We start from the raw sequence: 18878 nt of genomic DNA, 5'->3' as shown, positions 1-18878 counted from the left end.
CTGTGAAGTAGCACACAAGGTTATCTGCTCAAATGGGGTCAAGCAAATTAGGATCATGAGTTTGGGGCATCATTCAATTAGAGCTCAGGTTCTGAAGCCAGACTGCTGGGGTTCAAATTCAAATTCCTGTTTCCTAGCAGCAGGACCCTGGATCTCAATCTGTTTTATCTTCTGTAAATTAGAGAATAGTTCCCACCTAACAGGGTTACAGTGAGTTACTACGTATTACAACAGTGCTTGGCACATAATAACTGCTCAATAAATGTTTCTTACTGCTTCCGTTCATTGTTAAAATATTATTTTTAATTAATTTATTTTAGAGTAAGAAAAAGCACGAGCGGGAGGGGCAGAAAGAGACTCAAGCAGACGCCACACTGAGCTCAGAGCCGACACAGGGCTTGATCCCACAAACCATGAGATTACCACCTGAGCGGAAACCAGGAGTTGGTCACTTAACTGACTGAGCCAGCAGGTACCCCTCATTCTCATCAATATTGCTGAGGAGAGAGTGAACTATTAGTTGCAGAGAATGGGACTGAGCTAAGCAGGACTCATAAAGGAATTTCCCGGCAGCACTGTGGACACAATACAGAGACCAGAGAACTCAGTTGGACCTCAGCAACAGACTGCTAAATTGGAATACTGTGAACATAATAGTTCTGTGACAACTTTACACTGTGAGATCACAATGAATTCATAGTCCAGTAAAATCTCCTATTTTTCCCTACTACATTAATTTTCCATAAATAGACTGGCTGCTCGCTTAGCCACAGTCTCTGAGTCACTATCCTACGTCCTTTGGGCTACCTTTCTTTATTGCCTCATTCTAACTTACATTCAGAATGTAATTGAGAGCTATTTCTATCTGACTCATTGGTCACAGATTCCTCCCTGACCACTCTTTCTTTTCCTTTTATCTTAATTCGGTTCCTTTGTCCTAAGTAAAATTGCTTTTCTTGCAGACGATCAAAGTCCAGCGAAATAGCTTCTTAGGATTCTCCTGCTGCCATAAACACATCTCCATTACTGATTTCTCCCCAGCGCATGCAGGCTTTATGTAGTTCTTCTGAACTTTTTCAGTGTTCCAACATCTATTTTACCCTAAAATCCTCTGTATTTTTTTAAGGTTTGTTTTATGTGGGGCTTGAACTCATGGCCCTGAGATCAAGACTCACATGCTCTACCTACGGGGCCAGCCAGGCACCCTTTTTGTTTTTGTTTTTTTTTAAAGAAAACTTTTCTAGGGGCATCTGAGTGGCTCAGTGGTTGAGCGTCTGCCTTTGGTTCGTGATCCTGGGGTCCTGGGATCAAATTCTGCTTCAGGCTCCCCATTGGGAGCCTGCTTCTCCTATCTTTCATGAATAAATAAAAATCTTAAAAAAAAGAAAACTTTTCTGGGGTACCTGGGTGGCTCAGTTTCTTGAGCAGTAGACTCTTGATTTCAGCTCAGGTCATGATCTCAGGATTGTGAGACTGAGCACCATGATGAGCTCTGTGCTCAGTGGGGAGTCAGCTTCTCTCTTTCTCCCTCTGCTCGCCCCCCCCCCCACTCGTGTTTGTGTGTGCACATGCTCTCTCTCAAATACTTTTTTAAAAAAGATTTTATTATTTATTTATTTATTTGGAGGACAGAGAGAGAGAGAGAGAGAGGGAGAGAGAGAGAACGAGTTGGGTGAGGAGCAGAGGGAGAAGCAAACTCCCTGCAGAGCAGGGAGCCCTATGTGGGCCTTGATCCTGAGACTCCAGAATCATAACCTGAGCCAAAAAGGCAAACGCCTAGCTAACTGAGCCACCCAGGCACCCCCCCACTCAAATAATCTTTAAAAAACAACTCTACTAAATTCTACCTCTGAAACTAGTAATACAATATGTTAATTAAATTTAAATAAAAACAAAACTTTTTTTGCCAATCCCAGCACACATGCTTCTCTAAATAGTGCCTAATTTTTAATTCCTTCTTTCTCAGAATTACATATTCAGGTCCTGTAATTCTCTACCCTGGTTTATCTCCCACTTAGGAGCATATGAGAGTTACATGTCTCAAGTATGTATAATTTCATGGTCCCACAGTCTTTTAGTTACAGATACTATCATCATTGGCATATATAAAACCCAATGCAGTACACTGTATCTAGGAAGTTCAAGCTTCACCTGCATGTTCTTTCTCAGGAGGTATTTTTCTGGACAGTGAGTGCTGCGAGTAAAATTAGCTAGTCAAATGCTAACTTCAAAATCTCTGGTTCAATTTTGCTTAATATTGCCTGTGAAAAGCTATGATCATAGTTAAGAAAATATACTTAGAAAAAGACTTTGGGGGATCCCTGGGTGGCGCAGCGGTTTAGTGCCTGCCTTTGGCCCAGGGCGCGATCCTGGAGACCCGGGATCGAATCCCACGTCGGGCTCCCGGTGCATGGAGCCTGCTTCTCCCTCTGCCTGTGTCTCTGCCTCTCTCTCTCTCTCTCTCTCTGTGACTATCATAAATAAATAAAAATTTAAAAAAATAATTAAAAAAAAAAAAAGAAAAAGACTTTGGAAATACTGTAGGGTGTTATAATTGTTGGTAGAATTATGGATGGTATGCATCCTTATTTAAAAATAAAATCAGGGCACCTGGCTGGCTCAGTTGGTAGAGCATGCAACTCTGATCTTAGGGTACTGAGTTCAAGCCCCATGTTGGGCCTAGAACCCACTTTAAAAATCAATAAATAAAATCTTAAAAAATAAAAATAAATAAAAATAAAAATAAAGTCATAATTTATAATTGGAACAAGTTTTTAGGGGGAAAAAAAACCCCAAAACTCTAAAACCACCCAAAGTGAAATAAGAACCCTGGAGGAAGGCTCTGGGGCTACTAAAAGTGCCATATGGGAAGAGGTGTAAAGCTCTAAGAAAAACAGTCTCTGGAAGATGTGTGCTTGAGGCACGTTATAACAATTGGAAATGAGATCCAGCCACAGCTGGGAAGCTATTTTGGAGAATATGGTACCTTTCTGAGACCCCCTGAGAGTAGATAGAAGACAGAAATGTGTGTGGATGTTTGGCAGGGCAAGGCAGTGGGTGGGGGGGTGGTTTCCCTTTTCTCCAATAGTGTGGTAACTACTTAACTACTTTGGATACAAGGGAATTTAGCAGCTGAAAATTTTATGCTCCTGAGTTTTTAAAATTTATTTTTTTAAAGTAATCTTCATAACTCAACCTGAGGTTTAAATTCATGACCCCAAGCTCAAGAGTTGCATGCTCTACTGATTAAGCCAGCCAGGGGCCCCTATAGTCTCAGTGTTAAAGCAGTGTATGTAATATTTTGCTTCTACCACATGAGGATGAACTTTGTAGCGCCTTCAGTTCAATGGCAGGCTTAAACAGAGCTGCCCACTCTAAGAAGAAAAGCAGCCCCCTATTTACTTGTCTTGGACTCCTATGTGCTGTTGTACTGAGTGAACTTTGATTTTGGAGACATTGCTCATCCATACCTGAAATCTATAAAGTTTCTGGTGGAGGACAACTAACTCCAAACTGGGTTCTGCAAAAGAAAACAACCAGCGATTGGCACCTGGCTGGCTCAATCAGGGGAGCATCTGACTCTTGATCTCAGGGTTTTGAGTCAGAGCCCCATGCTGGGTGCAGAGGGCTGTAAATGTTGTTTAAAAATAAAATCTTTAAAAAAATAAGCAAAATATTTTTTTAAAAGAAATATAACCAGCTATGATAAATTCTTAATGATTAATAGGTAAGACTACAAATAAATCACTTTTTAGCTAGAGTTATTTGCTACACTAGAGCTAAAAAGTGAAGTGGTTTGAAAAAAAAAGTGAAGTGGTTTGTGAAGTTATCTTTGGTAATAAGATATTTTGACAATGGAGTGTGGCTTTATAAGCCACATAGATTTTTCATGTCTTTGGTAATAAGATATTTTGACAATGGAGTGTACTACTGAATGCCTCCTATATGTTTAGGTCATTGAGGCTGGAAAACCTGGGAGAACAATTCAAGGACACAACCAACCATCACTTTGATTTGCACAACTCATCTAGAACTTGGTGAGTGATACTCTAAAAGAAGTTTGAAACACTTCCACATTGATATAGGGACAAACGGGGTAGGATATTCCATTAATTTGTGATAGCATTAACATGTGCTTCCCTCACTTGGCTGTTGGTGGCACAATCCTATTGTGCTCCACTGTTTCCCTAGCATACCCAGCATGTGAGTCTGCTGAACAAGTGATTTTGATAACATTCAGTCTTTTTTTAAAGATGGATCCATTTGAGACAGAGAGAGAGAGAGAGAGAGAGAGAACAGAGCAGGAGAGGCAGAGAGAATTCGAAGCAGACTACCCGCTGAGCACAGAGCCCGGCATGAGGCTCAAGTCCACCAGCCAAGTGGAAACCAAGAGTCAGATGCTTAACCAAGTGAGCCATCTAGATGCTCCATTCAGTCTTTTAAAAGTAAGTTTTATTTATACAAATAGAGCAAAGTCTGAAAAAAAATTCAAAGTTTCTCCCCAGCATCTCCACCAAAATGAACAATCAAAGCTTCAATTCAGGAGTGCTGGTAAATCTCATAGCCAAGATGATGTGAATCAAGGCACCACTACCACCAATTGATGGTTGCCCTTACTTGGGGTCAAACTACCTACAAGGGCTCAGTTGGTTAAGCCACTGACTGGATTTTGGCTCCGGGCATGATTTCAGGGTTGTAGGATTGTTCCCTGCATCGGGCTTGCTGCTCAGCTCCAAGTCTGCTTGAGAATGCTCCCTGTCCCTCTGCCACCCTCCCCGCTCATGCTCTTGCACTCTCTTTCACTCTCTCAAATAAATAAATCTTCAAAAACAATAAACTACTTGGAATTAATACAGATCCTGTAATAATCTAATCTAACACTTCCAGTTATTTCAAGGAGATGCTCTAAGTGAAATGCTTTCATTTCATCCCCCCCCCCCCCACCGCTCATGTTCCCCAATCTATCTAGGGGCTCCAGCAAAAACCCAAGCATCATCTTTGACCAATCACGTCCCCTGACAATACTGCTCTCTCTACTACCCTGAATTCCAATGTATCATTCAGTTCTGCCCCCTCAAATCACCTCCCCTGCTACCACTGCCAGTCAGGTCCCCATCCTCTTTCTCAGGACTTCCACAGCAGCCACTCAGACCTTTACTGTCCGCCCCCACATGGCTCCACAGTGCAGTGAGGAAGTTGTCTTTAAACTGCAAGTCAGATCCTGTCATCCCGTCACCTTGCTTAAAACCTTCTCACTGCCGGCTTCCCGTGATACTAAGAATAGCACCCAAATTCCTAACTGTGGCTGACAAGGCCCTATTGGCTTCCCTGATTACTGCTCCTACTGAAACCTCTGATCCACCCCCACCCTCACCCTTCTTTTCTCCACTTTTCACACACTCGTCTTTTTCCAACCCAGAAATAGGCCAAGCGTATTCCCACCTCAGGACCTTTGCACATGCTGCTTCCTTTTCCTTACACATTCTTCTCCCAGCCATCTGCATGGTGGGCCCCTTTCGGCTTTTGAGACCTTGGCAACAGTGTCAACTTCTTAGAGAGGCCTTCTCTAGCTGTTCAATCTAAAGTAAGCCTCTCTGGGCCCACCCTACAGTATCAACTCAGTTTTAGCCCCTGCACAGGGCTTCCCAGGACCTGAGATCAGCTTGCATTTGCCTGCTCTTACATCCGCTGGAATGAAAGCTTCATGAGAACATTTCATCTACCCATTTATTGTCACTCCCTCAGTTGGCACAGAAATGCTTGCCATTGCACAGGTATTTGGCTATGTGCTGAATGAATGAATGATTGAATTCAATTGAGATAATCATACATGGAGAAAAACATTCTATTAAAAATACCTTTTATGTTGGAAATATCAATATTGAGCTGTCCAAGTTTCTCACATGTTTTCTCTATACACTCATAGACAGACTGCAGAATTTCCTTAGGGTCTTGTTCCACCCATCTTTGAACAAAAGAATGTATTTGGTTAGTCCACAAGGAAGCAATATAAACATAGCTTATTCCTCTAGATATGTATGCTTATGAAGGTGTGGCAGGTGCACAAATCAAAGAAAATTACATTAGCAAAGGAAAGTATCACCAGTATTCCAAAGAAATGATTTAAACAAAAGCCCATTTCCCTTACATTTTTCTCATTCTTCACATAGTAATTACTCATTTGAAAGAAGGCAAGCAATGGCAGACCATAAATAGCAGATACTCTACTTTTAAATAATTATTTTCGAATCTAATAAAAAATTAGCTCCCCAATTCTTTAGATCCTGTGACTTTTGATGAATTTTGATAAGCCAACTGCATGTTTTCACTAGTCACTAGCTATTTCTAAGTAGATTGAGATACATATATCACTCTTGGGATGGGGGCAGTGACTGATCTACTTATTTACTTACTTGTTTGTGTATGTACTTATTTATTTGTGAAGCAAAAGGAATTCTGAAAAGAAGTATACTAATCTCTTTTGCCATTTTTCTCCCAAAATATTTTGGGAGAATTTAGGGGAAAAATTTAAATTACATCCAGTAATTATTTCATGTAGACAAGGCATTGCTTCCAGTTTTCAGACCCAATCCTGGCGCCATTTTGGTAAGGTACAAGGACCTCAGAAAGATGAAAGGCTCATCATAAATGACAAGGAAAAGAAGTATGGAAAAAACCAAAATGGCAATTGAGGAAAACCACAAGTAGAAAGGACCCAAATTTAAAAAATCCTACCCTACAATCTGGAAGTCCAAGGGAATTCCAAATGCCTTTTTTCTTGGCCTTCCTTGAGCCTGCCTGGCTCTCCTGAGCTTTGAGTAGTCTCTAAATTCTTTTTCTAAAAACTTAAGCTCCTTCCACATATTTCTAACTTTTGTCCATTCAAGACCTAGGTGCTGTCTCCATATTGCACTGGGATTAGGCCTGTGGACAGTCATTCTAAGGCTAGTATGGTATCAATAGCTTTCATTATTAAAATAACTCTAGAGAGAGGGGCACCTGGGTGGCTCAGGGGTTGAGCATCTGCCTTTGGCTCAGGTCATGATCCTGGGGTCCTGGGATTGAGTCCCGAATCGGGATCCTTGCAGGGAGCCTGCTTCTCCCTCTGCCTATGTCTCTGCCTCTCCCTCTCTCTCTGTGTCTCTCATGAATGAAAAAAAAACAAAACCTTAAAAAAAAATAAAAATAAAATAAAATAAAATAATTCTCTAAAATGCAGGAGAACATTTTTCATGAAAAGGAAATACTAAAATTTGGTAGGGCATCAAGTTTTTTTTCTCTTTCTTAAATTGCATTTAGTTGTTAAGTAAAATAAATAGATCAAAAGTACATAATCTGTTGAGTTTTAACAAATGTATGTCCCCATCTAACCACCATCCCAATCAAGATACAGAATTATTTCTGTTGCTCCTGAAAGTTCTTTCATGCCTCTTTCAAGTCAATCACATAGTCCACAGGCAATCAATTTTTGGATTTCTATTATCTTAGATTACCTTAGTCTCTTCTTATATCTCAGATACAGCCATGCAGTGTGTATTCCTTTGTGTTCAGCTTTGTTCATGTTTCATGATATTAATACAAATCAACCATGTTGTAGCATGCATCAGTTCACTTTTTAAAAATTGCCTCATGGTATTTCACTGTTATCCATTCTACAGATGACAGACATTTGGGTTGTTTCCAGTTTGGGCTATTATGAACAAAGCTGCTATAAACATTCATGTATATCTTTCTATAGCCATATGCTTTCTGCTTTCATTTCTCTTGGATAAATTCCTAAGAGCAGAATCTGCAGATATATGGCTGATTGAAACTGCTGCCATTTTTCAAAGTACTTGTATCATAAACATCATTAACTTTTAAATAATATACTTAGAATTCTATTTAATCACAACTACTACATATGCACATTATTCCAAGAAGGGTGATTTTAGCATTAGATGATAAGATATGTGAATGTTTACACTCCAATCAGCAAAGCAGTGTTTGCCAAGGATGGACATAGAACTAAATGCCTTCGAGGTCAATGTGGAATTTCTGTTATTTAATGCTCATCTGCCTTGCTACTTTATTATCACTTCCTTTCCTGTCACTGAATTCCCAAGCCGTCAATCACCCATATGTTTTTGCTGAGCCACCGAGGTACTGCTTCTTTCCTTGACTAAAACCTATCTCTCAAGCCTTCTCAGGAGGGGTTCGGTCAAGTTTACCTTACAAAGCCACTGGGCAGGTAAGGTGAGATGGATTAATAAATACAAGGTAGCTTTACATAGTAAATCAGGGAACGTACCCTTCTCTTGGAAACTCTTGTTTTATTTCCACTTGGTGATGACTAAGTAGTTCGGCTGTTCTTGAATTGAAAACCTGAAAAACATATTGCAATGTTAGGGTGAAAATGCAGGTAGAGAGGAAAGGTGTTCAAAGCTATTAGGCAACTGAAGTCGTCAGTCACCAACAGAAAAAAAAAGTCCGATCAGATGAAATGCCACACAGGATGTTCTACGTTCTTTCAGACAGAATCATGATAAAGAGAAATCTATTGAACATGAAGCTAAGGGGCAATTTCTTAATCTTAAAAAAAGCACAACTGGCTCCAAGCTGTAGGAAATTTAATACATCAACCAATTAATAGCATGGATCTCAAGAGAGAATAGGAAAACCAAGAATAAGAGAAAGGAGGTAGAATGCCGATGGGGACGCTGGAAGGTTCCATTCTGCTTCCATCTTGGATGAGGAGACACACTAAGAGTCATAGGTGCAGGCAGCCCGGGTGGCTCAGCGGTTTAGCGCTGCCTTCGGTCCAGGGCATGATCCTGAAGACCCGGGATCGAGTCCCATGTCGGGCTCCCAGCATGGAGCCTGCTTCTCCCTCTGCCTGTGTCTCTGCCTCTCTCTCTCTTTCTCTCTCTGTCTCCATGAATAAACAAATAAATAAATCTTAAAATAAATAAATAAATAAAAAGTCATAGGTGCCCAGGCAGAGAAGGGCACTGTGGAAATCCCTTTGAAGGGAAGCACAGCAATGCATCTAGCTCTTATAAAGGTAAATGGGGTCCTATCCACAGGGGGAGAAGTGTATCCTGGCATCCATCTGGCTGAGTGCTTCCCTGTCACACAATTATTATGAATTGTTGACCTTTGGTATAAAACATTAAAATCATAAAGCTCCCAAAGAGGTGCTGTACAATCCTCCACAATTTTACTACTACTAAAACAATACGTTAAAAGAAAAACCCTTAGCCATCTTTCCTCATGTACATTCTTTTTGACCTGCGTGTACCTATACTTGAGTGGCAAAGTACTTAGTCTTTCAGAGTCTGGATTCGTATTTTAATTAAACCCAGCTTCCGAAATCACTGTAATTACAGCAGTAAAGTTACATCCAATTAGGTAAGAAAGTGTTTCCATGCCTAGCTTTCCTGTGGGAGAAAATTACCTGCTCATTGCAGGCTACGAAAGGGAAAGTAAAAAGAGAAAACACACCATGAGTGGCTGCTGCCCTCCCTCCCCAGGACACTATCTCCCTTTTGTGAGGAAGTAATGAATCTAATGAAAGCTAAGAAGGTAAATTCTCAAGTTCTTTGCAGAGATAAAATATCTTACAAGCCAAAGGTTAACTTGACATGTCATAAATAAAAGGCACTTGACAGAACCCCAAATAATATCCCCCTAATTTACAACTTAGCCGTAGAGTGTATCTCTAGGATGATCACTCCATTTGTCCTGTTTTATCTGGATTATCTCTAAGGCCTAGAATAGTACCTGGCATAGGACTGACAATAAATATTTGTTGAATGTCTGAAAAAAATATGGCCTACCAGGTACTTATTGGGAGAAAAACTATCAAATCAAACGAGAAATGGTTATGTGGCAGAAAAACTCTTAAGAGGAAACCATAGTTGTATAATTTTTATTCATACTAGTACTGCTCCCAGGGCCTTCTCGCAAATCCCCAAAGGGCGTTGGGTTAGGAGAAAAGTGTCCCTTTTGGTTGGCTGGATTCATAAAGACCTCTATAGCAGATCTATGAGGCTCTGAATGGAGTAGGATCCCTGTTCCATCACCTACTAGTTTTAAGGAGGCTAACTTCAGGAGTCTACACTAACAATGGATTTGTGGGCCTTCGAAACAGGCACAGAAAAGGGAAGAATTTTGGTAAATTCCATTTGGCTTATTAGACCATGATGCTGGTAATCACACAGCATTTGGATATAAAAGGATGGAACCTGGACTTCCTTACTTCTTCAGAGCTCTGAAACTGTAGCATATAGACACTACCTTTAGATGTTTAGGATTTGACCCTGTGGTAACACTTCCAAGTTTGTGGGACACTTTCTAGGTTTAATATTTTTTGGAATCATCAACTTTCTGCAGCACTGTCCAACAGAAATATAAAGCAAACCACTTATGTAATTTTAAGTATTTTCATAAAAAAACAGTAAAAAGAGGAAGGTAAAGTTAATTTTAGTAACATTTTATTTAAGCCAATATATCTAAAATAATTATCTCTCTGACATGTGATCAATAGCAAAACCTATTAATGAGATCTGTTACTTGTTTTAGAAGTAACTCTTTGAAATTTGGTATATGTTTTGCTTATGGTCCACCACAATTTGTACTAAGCACATTGAAAGTGGTCCATAGCCACATGTTGCTAGTTAGTGGCTATTGTACAAGACAGTGAAGTTCTGCAGTACTATTTTTCCTCATACATCTAGGTTCATGTGAAGAGTTTTAATGGCTGTCCATTTGCCTGCAGATGGACAAATGTACAAAGAAGGCTAATGATGCTTCCAGAATCCTTTCTGCCTGGAAGGTTACATATTTTATATGAGAACACAATGCCCAGTAGCAACAGTGCTAATCTGATGTTTTCCAGTAGATTGTAAAAGCCACTGCCAACTAAAGATGGCAGTAGCTATCTAGTTTGTCTTATAAAAGTTCTAGCATGGTCATTGTTTAAAACTCATTAGGTGGCAAAGGAGAAAGACTTCGGAATTACAGATGGCCCTCACCTTTTTCTCCCTTTCCAGATTTGCAATTCACCAAATTTTAAGTCAGTTAAGACTTCAGATGTATAACAGCACAGAACCGAAGGGTCTCTAAGAAAATTAATTAAAAGGAATATTTGAAGGCACAAGGAGTCTATGCTTCCTGGAAGACATCCTTGAGATCCTGTAGGGCCAGCATTTTCAAAATGTACTCCTTGCATCTCCAGGACCCTTCAGAAGCTGGGAAGGAGGACAGGGAGCTCCAGCTGAGCCTCTGGGCTATGCCATACCCTGGATTTCACATTTTTATCACTTTTAGCTTCGAGATTTAGGTCCTTCCAGAGAAAAGCCTAACAATGGAGTTCTAAAACAAAAAACAAATGATGACACTAACTGAAACCCATGGCCCTAATGTCATGCTACTGTGCTTAAAAAGTGAGCTCCAGAAGATTGTCTAATACAAACAGAGCTAACCTCTGAGTTTCCTAAATACCAATTCAGTGCTTTTCCAGTACAAAATCATGTTAATATAAATTATGTCTTTTCATCCTCCATTACATGGCAGCATATACGGGAGTTTTAGGACATCAAAAGAGAAAGGACACCTCATTCAGACTTCTGGGGGTCGGAGAGGGGCTATCATATCAGAATAAATAACTTCTAGACTAAGATTGAAGGTGGACTCGAAGGGAGTGCGTGTGGGCCTGGGAAGGAATGGGAGGTTAGGATGAAGGGGGGAGAGCAGCTGCCATGTATCTGTGGGGATCCAGGTGAGATAGCTGAGGGCTCCTGTCAGACTGGGAGCAGCAGCGGGGATTGAAAGAAAGGAAGTACATTGCTGAGAGACTTAACAGGATATAAGCAATTAGCTGCATCAAGGGCTTGGAGGGGGAGGAGTCAAGGAAAATGAGGGACACCCATGCAGGACAGGGGACAGGTTAGCAGGAGGCAGTGTTTACACAATACAGGATACAGTAGGAACAGTGGTTGTGGCACACAGAAGGGTTAAGGAGATTTCAAAGTTCATTGTAGATAATGTGTTATTTGGGGTGTCATTCAGGCATAGATGTTGAGATGCCCAGTGGGAAGCTGCTTATATTTTAGGTCATAAGCCTCAAGAATGAGATTTGTTCAGGTTACAAACCTGGAACTAGTAAGATGGGTTAGGTCCTGGAGATCTAACACAGAGCACAGTGAGTACAGCCCATAATATTGTATTATAAACTTTAAAGTTGCCAAGAAACTAGATCTTAACTGTTCCTACCACAAAAAAGAAAGGATAATTATGTGACATGATTGAAGTATTAATGCTACCATGGTAACCGTATTACAATACACAAGTGGATCAAACAACACTCTGTACACCTTACACTTATACTGTTACCTGTTGGTTATATTTTAATTTTAAAAAAAAGAGAGAGGAAGAGAACTGTTTTCAGAATTTTGTGTTGGCCAGAGAGGCAGAAGAGATCTTCACGGTTGGTGTAACACGGTGGCAAAGAGCACAGGCCCAGGAAGCACACAGAGCTGAGGGTGCGGGTCAAGCTCCGGTCCTGCCCATGTCAGTGGTGTGATTTTAACTTTCCTGAACCTCGACTTTTCCATCTGTCAAAGGATTAAATGGAAGAATTTATGGAAAGTGTTTCACACAGGGCAGGTACATAGTATGTTATCCAAATGACAGGACAAGCACCGGTGCTATGGCGACTGCTATTTTCATTACTGTTACTGCTGTTACTACTACCACCAGCCAGCAGCACGACCCACCAGTGGGAGTTAGGATTCAAAGCCACCTGTGCTATGTTCATCTCTAAGCACAAATCACTTTGCAGTTCTAGATTCTGTTTTATGGGGAGGACAGCTACAAACTTGAGAGGTTTGTTGTTGTTGTTTCCAAAAAAGGAATACTGAACATCTGAGTCCTGAATGATACCAAAGGGGCACCTGAGTAGCTCAGTTGGTTAAGCTTTGGATTCTTATTTCAGCTCAGGTCATGCTCTCAGGGTCCTGGGACAGAGCCCAATGAAATGGCCTCCCTGCTGGCTGGGGAATCTGCTTGAGATTCTTTGTCCCTCCCTCTCTGCTCCTCCCCCTCCTTTTGCGTGCAAGTGTGCTCCCTCTCTATCTCTTAATAAATAAATCTTTTTTTCAATAAATAAACCTTAAAAGTAAAAATAAACTGAAGAAAGAAGTGAATGTAGGAGAGGAATTTGGCAGTGCAGGCACATAGCATACATCCTAAAAATGTCATCATTACTGCTGCTGCCGCCACTACTAATGCTTACTCCTATTGTTAGGGCTACTACTACTACTACCATTCCCCTCAAGTGATAGAATTAGAAATCACCAGCTCTATAGTCATCTTTAAGCCTAATTCATGACTCAATTCCAGCTTTGCCGGACAGGGATGGTTTAAAAAATGAAGAAACAAGGAAAATTAATTTTACAAAAAAACTATTTAAGGAGTTTCTGAAACAAAGCAAGCCTTCCTTGTCTTAGAAGGAGAGCAGTAGGGAGATCGGCATGCTGTCCTTACTAAGAAACTGTCCCTTGGGGTCCCAAGATGAATTCACTTATCCTTGCTCACTCATCCTATGACTAATTCAGCCAGCCCATCATAAACATGCACATTCATTTCCCTCCCCACGTGATTTCCCCACTAGCCTACGCTTTTACACCACACTCAGCTTTACTATGTGATAAAACATTTTTTTAGGAATGTAAACTCCCTCTCTAGAACTCTATGATACTATATAAATTTGAATGACCTAAAATAAAAATACTAGCTACAGGGGCGCCTGGTTGGCTCAGTCGGTAAAAGGATTTGCCTTCAGCTCAGGTCATGATCCCAGGGGCCTGGGATGTAGCCCCACATCAGGTTCGCTGCTCAGCGGGAGGTCTGCTTCTCCCTCTCCCTCTCCCTCTGCCTGCTGCTCCCCCTGCTCATAATCTCTCTCTCTCAAATAAATAAAATCTTTAAAAAATACTAGCTACAAATATATTACATTGTAAACTTGAGACCACAAATGGTATACTGGCATCTTCCAACAAGCCACAGAGGTAAGGAAAACATGAATGACATTATATTTTTCTTAAAAACGAAACCATATTAAATAGCATATAATCTCTAATATAGCTATAGTTGCCAAATTAGACTTTTTCCAAGACTCCACAAATTTTACCCTTCCTAGTCTTCCAACCCTAGAGTTCTAGTCAACACATCTGAAGGGCTCAGATGTCCAGTCATGTAATGAGCACCCACCACATGTGAGATGCTGTGTTAGGCCTTGGGGAGGAAAAAAACTATACTATCCTGCCCTTTAGGGAACTCAAAATTAAAAGTTCTTAACATGCAATGTTTACGGGAGACAAGAGGATGAGAGGGTGACAGCTCTATGAGACCGTGTTCTTGCCATTTGTGTAAGGTGATAATGGGCAAGAAAATAAGCCAACCTAGTGGAAAAAAGAAAACACAAAAGAAGCGCAACTGTAGTTATCACAACAGTGGCCTCAATCTACCGATGAGCCAGAATAGTTTAACCAAATTTACTGTTCATTAGTGGCTATCCCTTCATGGGTGCTTAATAAATATGTGTCAAATAAATACATGAAAGAAAGTGGAAATCTGTCCCTAAGCCTTATGAGATCTGAAAGCATGATCGAACAACTGGGGCCAAGGCAATGCTTCCTGCCAAAGCAAGCACGAAACTACAGTTCTAGCCATGCTTTGGAGACTATTGGAACAAAATGGTTGCGTAACCTTATCCACGGTGACTACACCTGAGCCCTGCCCAGGACCCGCTGAATCTGAGTCACAAGATGATCAAAACCGGCAAGACTTATTCAAAGGCAACGTTTTTTACATATTGCGAAACCAATAGTATGTGTATGTTTTTCTTGGTGAAGATTTATCCGTGATTATAATCAGAACAGACATCTGAAAGATAGGTAAGTGGCCTTCCCCAGTCTCTCATTTTCCTGTCACATCACTCCAAGCAGCCAGGGAGCCTAGGGCAGGGCATTAAGAGGACAGGCTTCTGAGTGCCACAGACCTGGCCTTGAATCCTAGTTCCACCGGTTACTCTGTGATCTTGGGCACAGTGTTCAGCAGCACAGTCCAATCACCTGTGGAAAGGAACTTAATAATACTACCTACATCATGGTTGTTAGGAGGATTAAATGAGATAATTATGGGAAAATCCTCAAATGTAGCATCCAGCACATTTCAAGTCATACCACATTCCAAGCCTTTGCTTTTTGTAACATTCAACTCAACGGGAGAAAAACAAAGTTACCAAATTAAAGAAGGAAGTTGACTATTTCAGCTGAAACTTTGGTCTTCTAAAGAAATGGCCCCTCCTTAAAACCTGTTACACTCATTCTCTTTCCAAGAAGTTCCTATTCTGTAATCTGAGTAATCACGTGCCAACCCCAGTTCACTGTCCTATCACACAAGTATGAAATTTTTCCTTTAGTACAAAGCCTTTCCAGAGGATCCCAGGGTGGACTTTTTGGCAACTAGAAGTGAGCATGTTGTAAAATGGCAGGTATACTACTAAAATAGAAGAAATTAAGTAATTAAGCATACCCAAGTCAGGAAGTTTTAAGATTTTTTGGCTCCGAATTACAGAAGGTATATAATTATAATACAAAGCAGATAAGAGCTATGAATAGAGGTGTAAGAAAAGTAGTATAGGGAGGGATAGGGGATCCCTGGGTGGCTCAGCCGTTTAGCACCTGCCTTTGGCCCAGGGCGTGATCCTGGAGTCCCAGGATCGAGTCCCATATCAGGCTCCCTGCATGAAGCCTGCTTCTCCCTCTGCCTGTGTCCCTCTGTCTCTGTGTCTCTCATGAATAAATAAAATCTTAAAAAAAAGGAAGGGATAGAAAATTCCAAGAGTTTGAGGAAGACCTGCTAGGAGATGGCAGTTGAGGCACTATTTGGAGGCAGATTCAAATTTCAAGCAGCAGATCTGGGGAATAAGGGAGGAGGCAATTCACACAGATGAAGAGCACGAATAAAGAAATCTTGTGTCCATCATGGGAGAAAAGCGAACATTACTAGTATAGGAAAAGGAAGAAGAAAGTTTGCAGAGGTTATTGGTCTTATAAAAGTCAAATGATATGTAAATCTAATGAATAATGGTCAGGAAATTATTCAAACACCTTTAACTTTATAAGGTTCCTTATGACAGTTCTTATCCACTGTATTCTTCCCAGAGAAGGTAAGCAATGAGTTTTGAATCATAATTACAACATGGAACAAAACTACTGGAACAACTCCTGGGAATCACCTTGGGATTGAAGCACTTATTCAGCAAATCCATTATCTGTATTTTGCAGGGAGTGGTTTAGCAACCACTTTCCTTATAACCAAAGAAGAAAACACCTCGCTAAACTATTCCTAAGTTCTGTTTGACTTCACACATGATCTCTAAGTCTTTTATCTACCTGTGAGGCATGCTTTCACAGTTGTTTCTCAAGAGGCAGAAAACTTAATTGACTAACTTTTTCACATCATTCCATAAGTAGGATGGAATGATGTGAATTTGCACCTTAGCTTACTCAACGAGACCATGCCGCACAGAGCCCAGCAAACAGAACTCAACTTCTGGGGGCTTGTGTTGTTCATGTCACACACCGAACAGATAGATGATCGTGAGAATATGAACCTGATGAATTCTTTCCCCACCAAGGCAGAAAGATGCCTCTTGGGCAACAGAATCTTTAGAACAAGCTGCAGTAGGACAGCAACAGTGAAGAGTCACGTACAGGCTGGCGCCTAAAAGGGAAGCCTACAAAGTTATGAAATACTTTACGTGTATTCATAGAGGGCAAAAGCTGCATAAACTTGAAAACAATCACCATGTTTAGTTTGACCCTCTCCCAGTGCTTTATGAACTAGTTGCCAACATTTAAGAATTGAAAGATTTCACTGAAAACTTTAGACTATCAGCTTTTCTTAAAGAATTTGAAGATCTGGCAACCACTGGGCTGATGTTCCTGCTTGGCAGCTGTAGGCTGTCCCCTTGGCCTGCTCTCCACCTTCTACCTGGCTGGCCCCTGCAGGCATTTGTGTGGGCAATTCTTGAGTGTGATTTCAAAAATTAAGCTACAGTTAGCACACGTCTTAATGGTCTTTCTTAATCTGGGGAGATGGTAATGATGATTGTGTATTTTATGTATTAATCAAATCCAGTTAGACAGACTATCTTACTTATGATTCAGGATTACTTTACAAACATTTATATGAAAATCAGACAAAGTGAAACCTGCCCTGGGTGATTAAAAGATAAGCAATGTAAGAGACAGTAGAACTATGTCTTGGCAGCTCAAACCAGGGTAAGTCATTAAAGAAGATTCAAACTTAAACTGGACTGAAAGCTTTTTTGCTGGAGATGAGAGGCTAGTATCAATATGAAGGCACAAATGCAGGTTTTTAGTCAAGTGATCAGCTAAACAGAACTTGGAAAAAATGAATAAACTTTACATATAATGTATACATATAGGTACACCTATGTGTATATATATATATATACATACAAAATAATGCACGAAAAAATGATTCGAAGAAGTGAAGACAGAGTTAAATAATCATTCAGTATTTACACCAACCTGTCAAATTGGTCAAATATCCACTGAAAGCTTGAGTTCTTAACAATCATTTATTTAAAGAACTTTTAAATTCTCTTACTAAACTGATGCTGGATCACTTTAAGAGCAAGTTTCCTAATTGCAAAAACATATTAATAAGCAGAGTCCCTTAAATAGCACTCCGTTGTGATAAAACTGCTGTCATACATGGTAAATAAAAGGAGAAACAGAATTTTCCTGTCACTTTATGCTGTGAAGCACGGAGAAAACCATCTGTTTGTAACCGGCAAAGTATCAGAACTGAAATTTGTGAGTCTCCGAAATTAAATAAAGATGCTGGTAAAAGCAGTGTAGTGTGACTTTCCTAATGTGTTCAGCAGCCCCCTCCACCACGCCGGCATTCCACCTTCTGCAGTTTCTGTGGGAGAGGATGACAACGCACCATCACACTAATACTATATTCGTTCCGCTGCTCCAAAGGACGCTATGTTAGGCTACCAGAGCCGTGACACAGCTTTCGCCCCATCCAAGGACGTCCTGCGCCCCGCAGGCCAAATGCTCCTGGGGAAGCCCGCAGTAGCGGTCAGCGTGGCCACCTGTCCCTGGCTGCGAGCGGGCCGCTCAGGACGGATGCTCGGCTAGCCCCAATTCCCTTTGGGGGTGGAGTCCCACTATTAGTAGGTGACCCGGCTCCACCACCAAGGCCGGGGCTGCTCAGCTCGGCCGCGGGGGTCGCGAGAGGCCGAGGTCCCCGAGGCCCACGCAGGGCAGCTCCAGCGTGGCAGGTCCCGCTTTGGGAGCCTTGGCCTCCACCCTTTGCCTAGCCACCGGGGCCCGGGGTCGGGGAAGGCTCGGGCTGGGGACGCGACAGCCAGCCCCGAGGTCCCTGGGCTCCCGCCTCGGCTCGGCGCCTCCTCAAATGTCACCCTGGGCTCACCAAAAAGCGCGTTGAGCTGGTGCCCTGGTCCACTGCCCCCACCAACGGCCCCAAAACTGCTTTCTTCGCGGCTGCCATGAAACCAGCTTCGGGTCAGCGGGCTATCGCGGCCCGTTTCCCCGGTGACGGCGGCGGGCGGGGGAGGGGCGGGCGGCGAGCCGGGTAGACGAAGCGGCGCGCGACGCCAGAACGCTCGGACCGCGCTCCAGGCAGCCCCTTTACCCGCGCGGAACCTCCTCACCCCGCCCCTCCGGCCCAGGCCCCGCCCCTAAACGCGTTCCCAACGACTTAGGGGCGTGGCGGGGGGGGGCGCTGCCCGCCGGGCCAGCCAATTAGCGAGCGCAGAAAGAGGCGGA

At 41.8% G+C, this 18878-nt stretch overlaps 1 protein-coding gene across 7 annotated transcripts in view; it reads right to left on the bottom strand.

The window, feature by feature from the left end:
- GK (glycerol kinase) overlaps positions 1-18734 on the bottom strand; it is a 77085-nt gene extending 58351 nt beyond the window's left edge. For 2 of the 7 annotated variants that reach the window (XM_025439332.3, XM_025439338.3), the window contains exons 1-3: positions 18523-18734; positions 8291-8364; positions 5859-5965 (exon numbers count right to left, since the gene is read on the bottom strand). In XM_025439332.3, coding sequence (XP_025295117.1) covers positions 5859-5965; positions 8291-8364; positions 18523-18600 — 259 coding nt within the window. In that variant the 5' untranslated portion in view covers positions 18601-18734. The remainder of the gene's footprint in view (positions 1-5858; positions 5966-8290; positions 8365-18522) is intronic. The other 5 variants (XM_049107332.1, XM_049107335.1, XM_049107334.1 and 2 more) reach the window with 5 other exon arrangements.
- Between the last annotated feature and the right edge of the window lie 144 nt (positions 18735-18878).

The sequence above is a fragment of the Canis lupus genome, chromosome X (genome assembly GCF_003254725.2).
Source record: "Canis lupus dingo isolate Sandy chromosome X, ASM325472v2, whole genome shotgun sequence".
Lineage (NCBI taxonomy): Eukaryota > Metazoa > Chordata > Mammalia > Carnivora > Canidae > Canis > Canis lupus.
The sequence above is the reverse complement of the archived record's forward strand: the minus strand, read 5'-3'. Positions and strand labels throughout refer to the sequence as shown.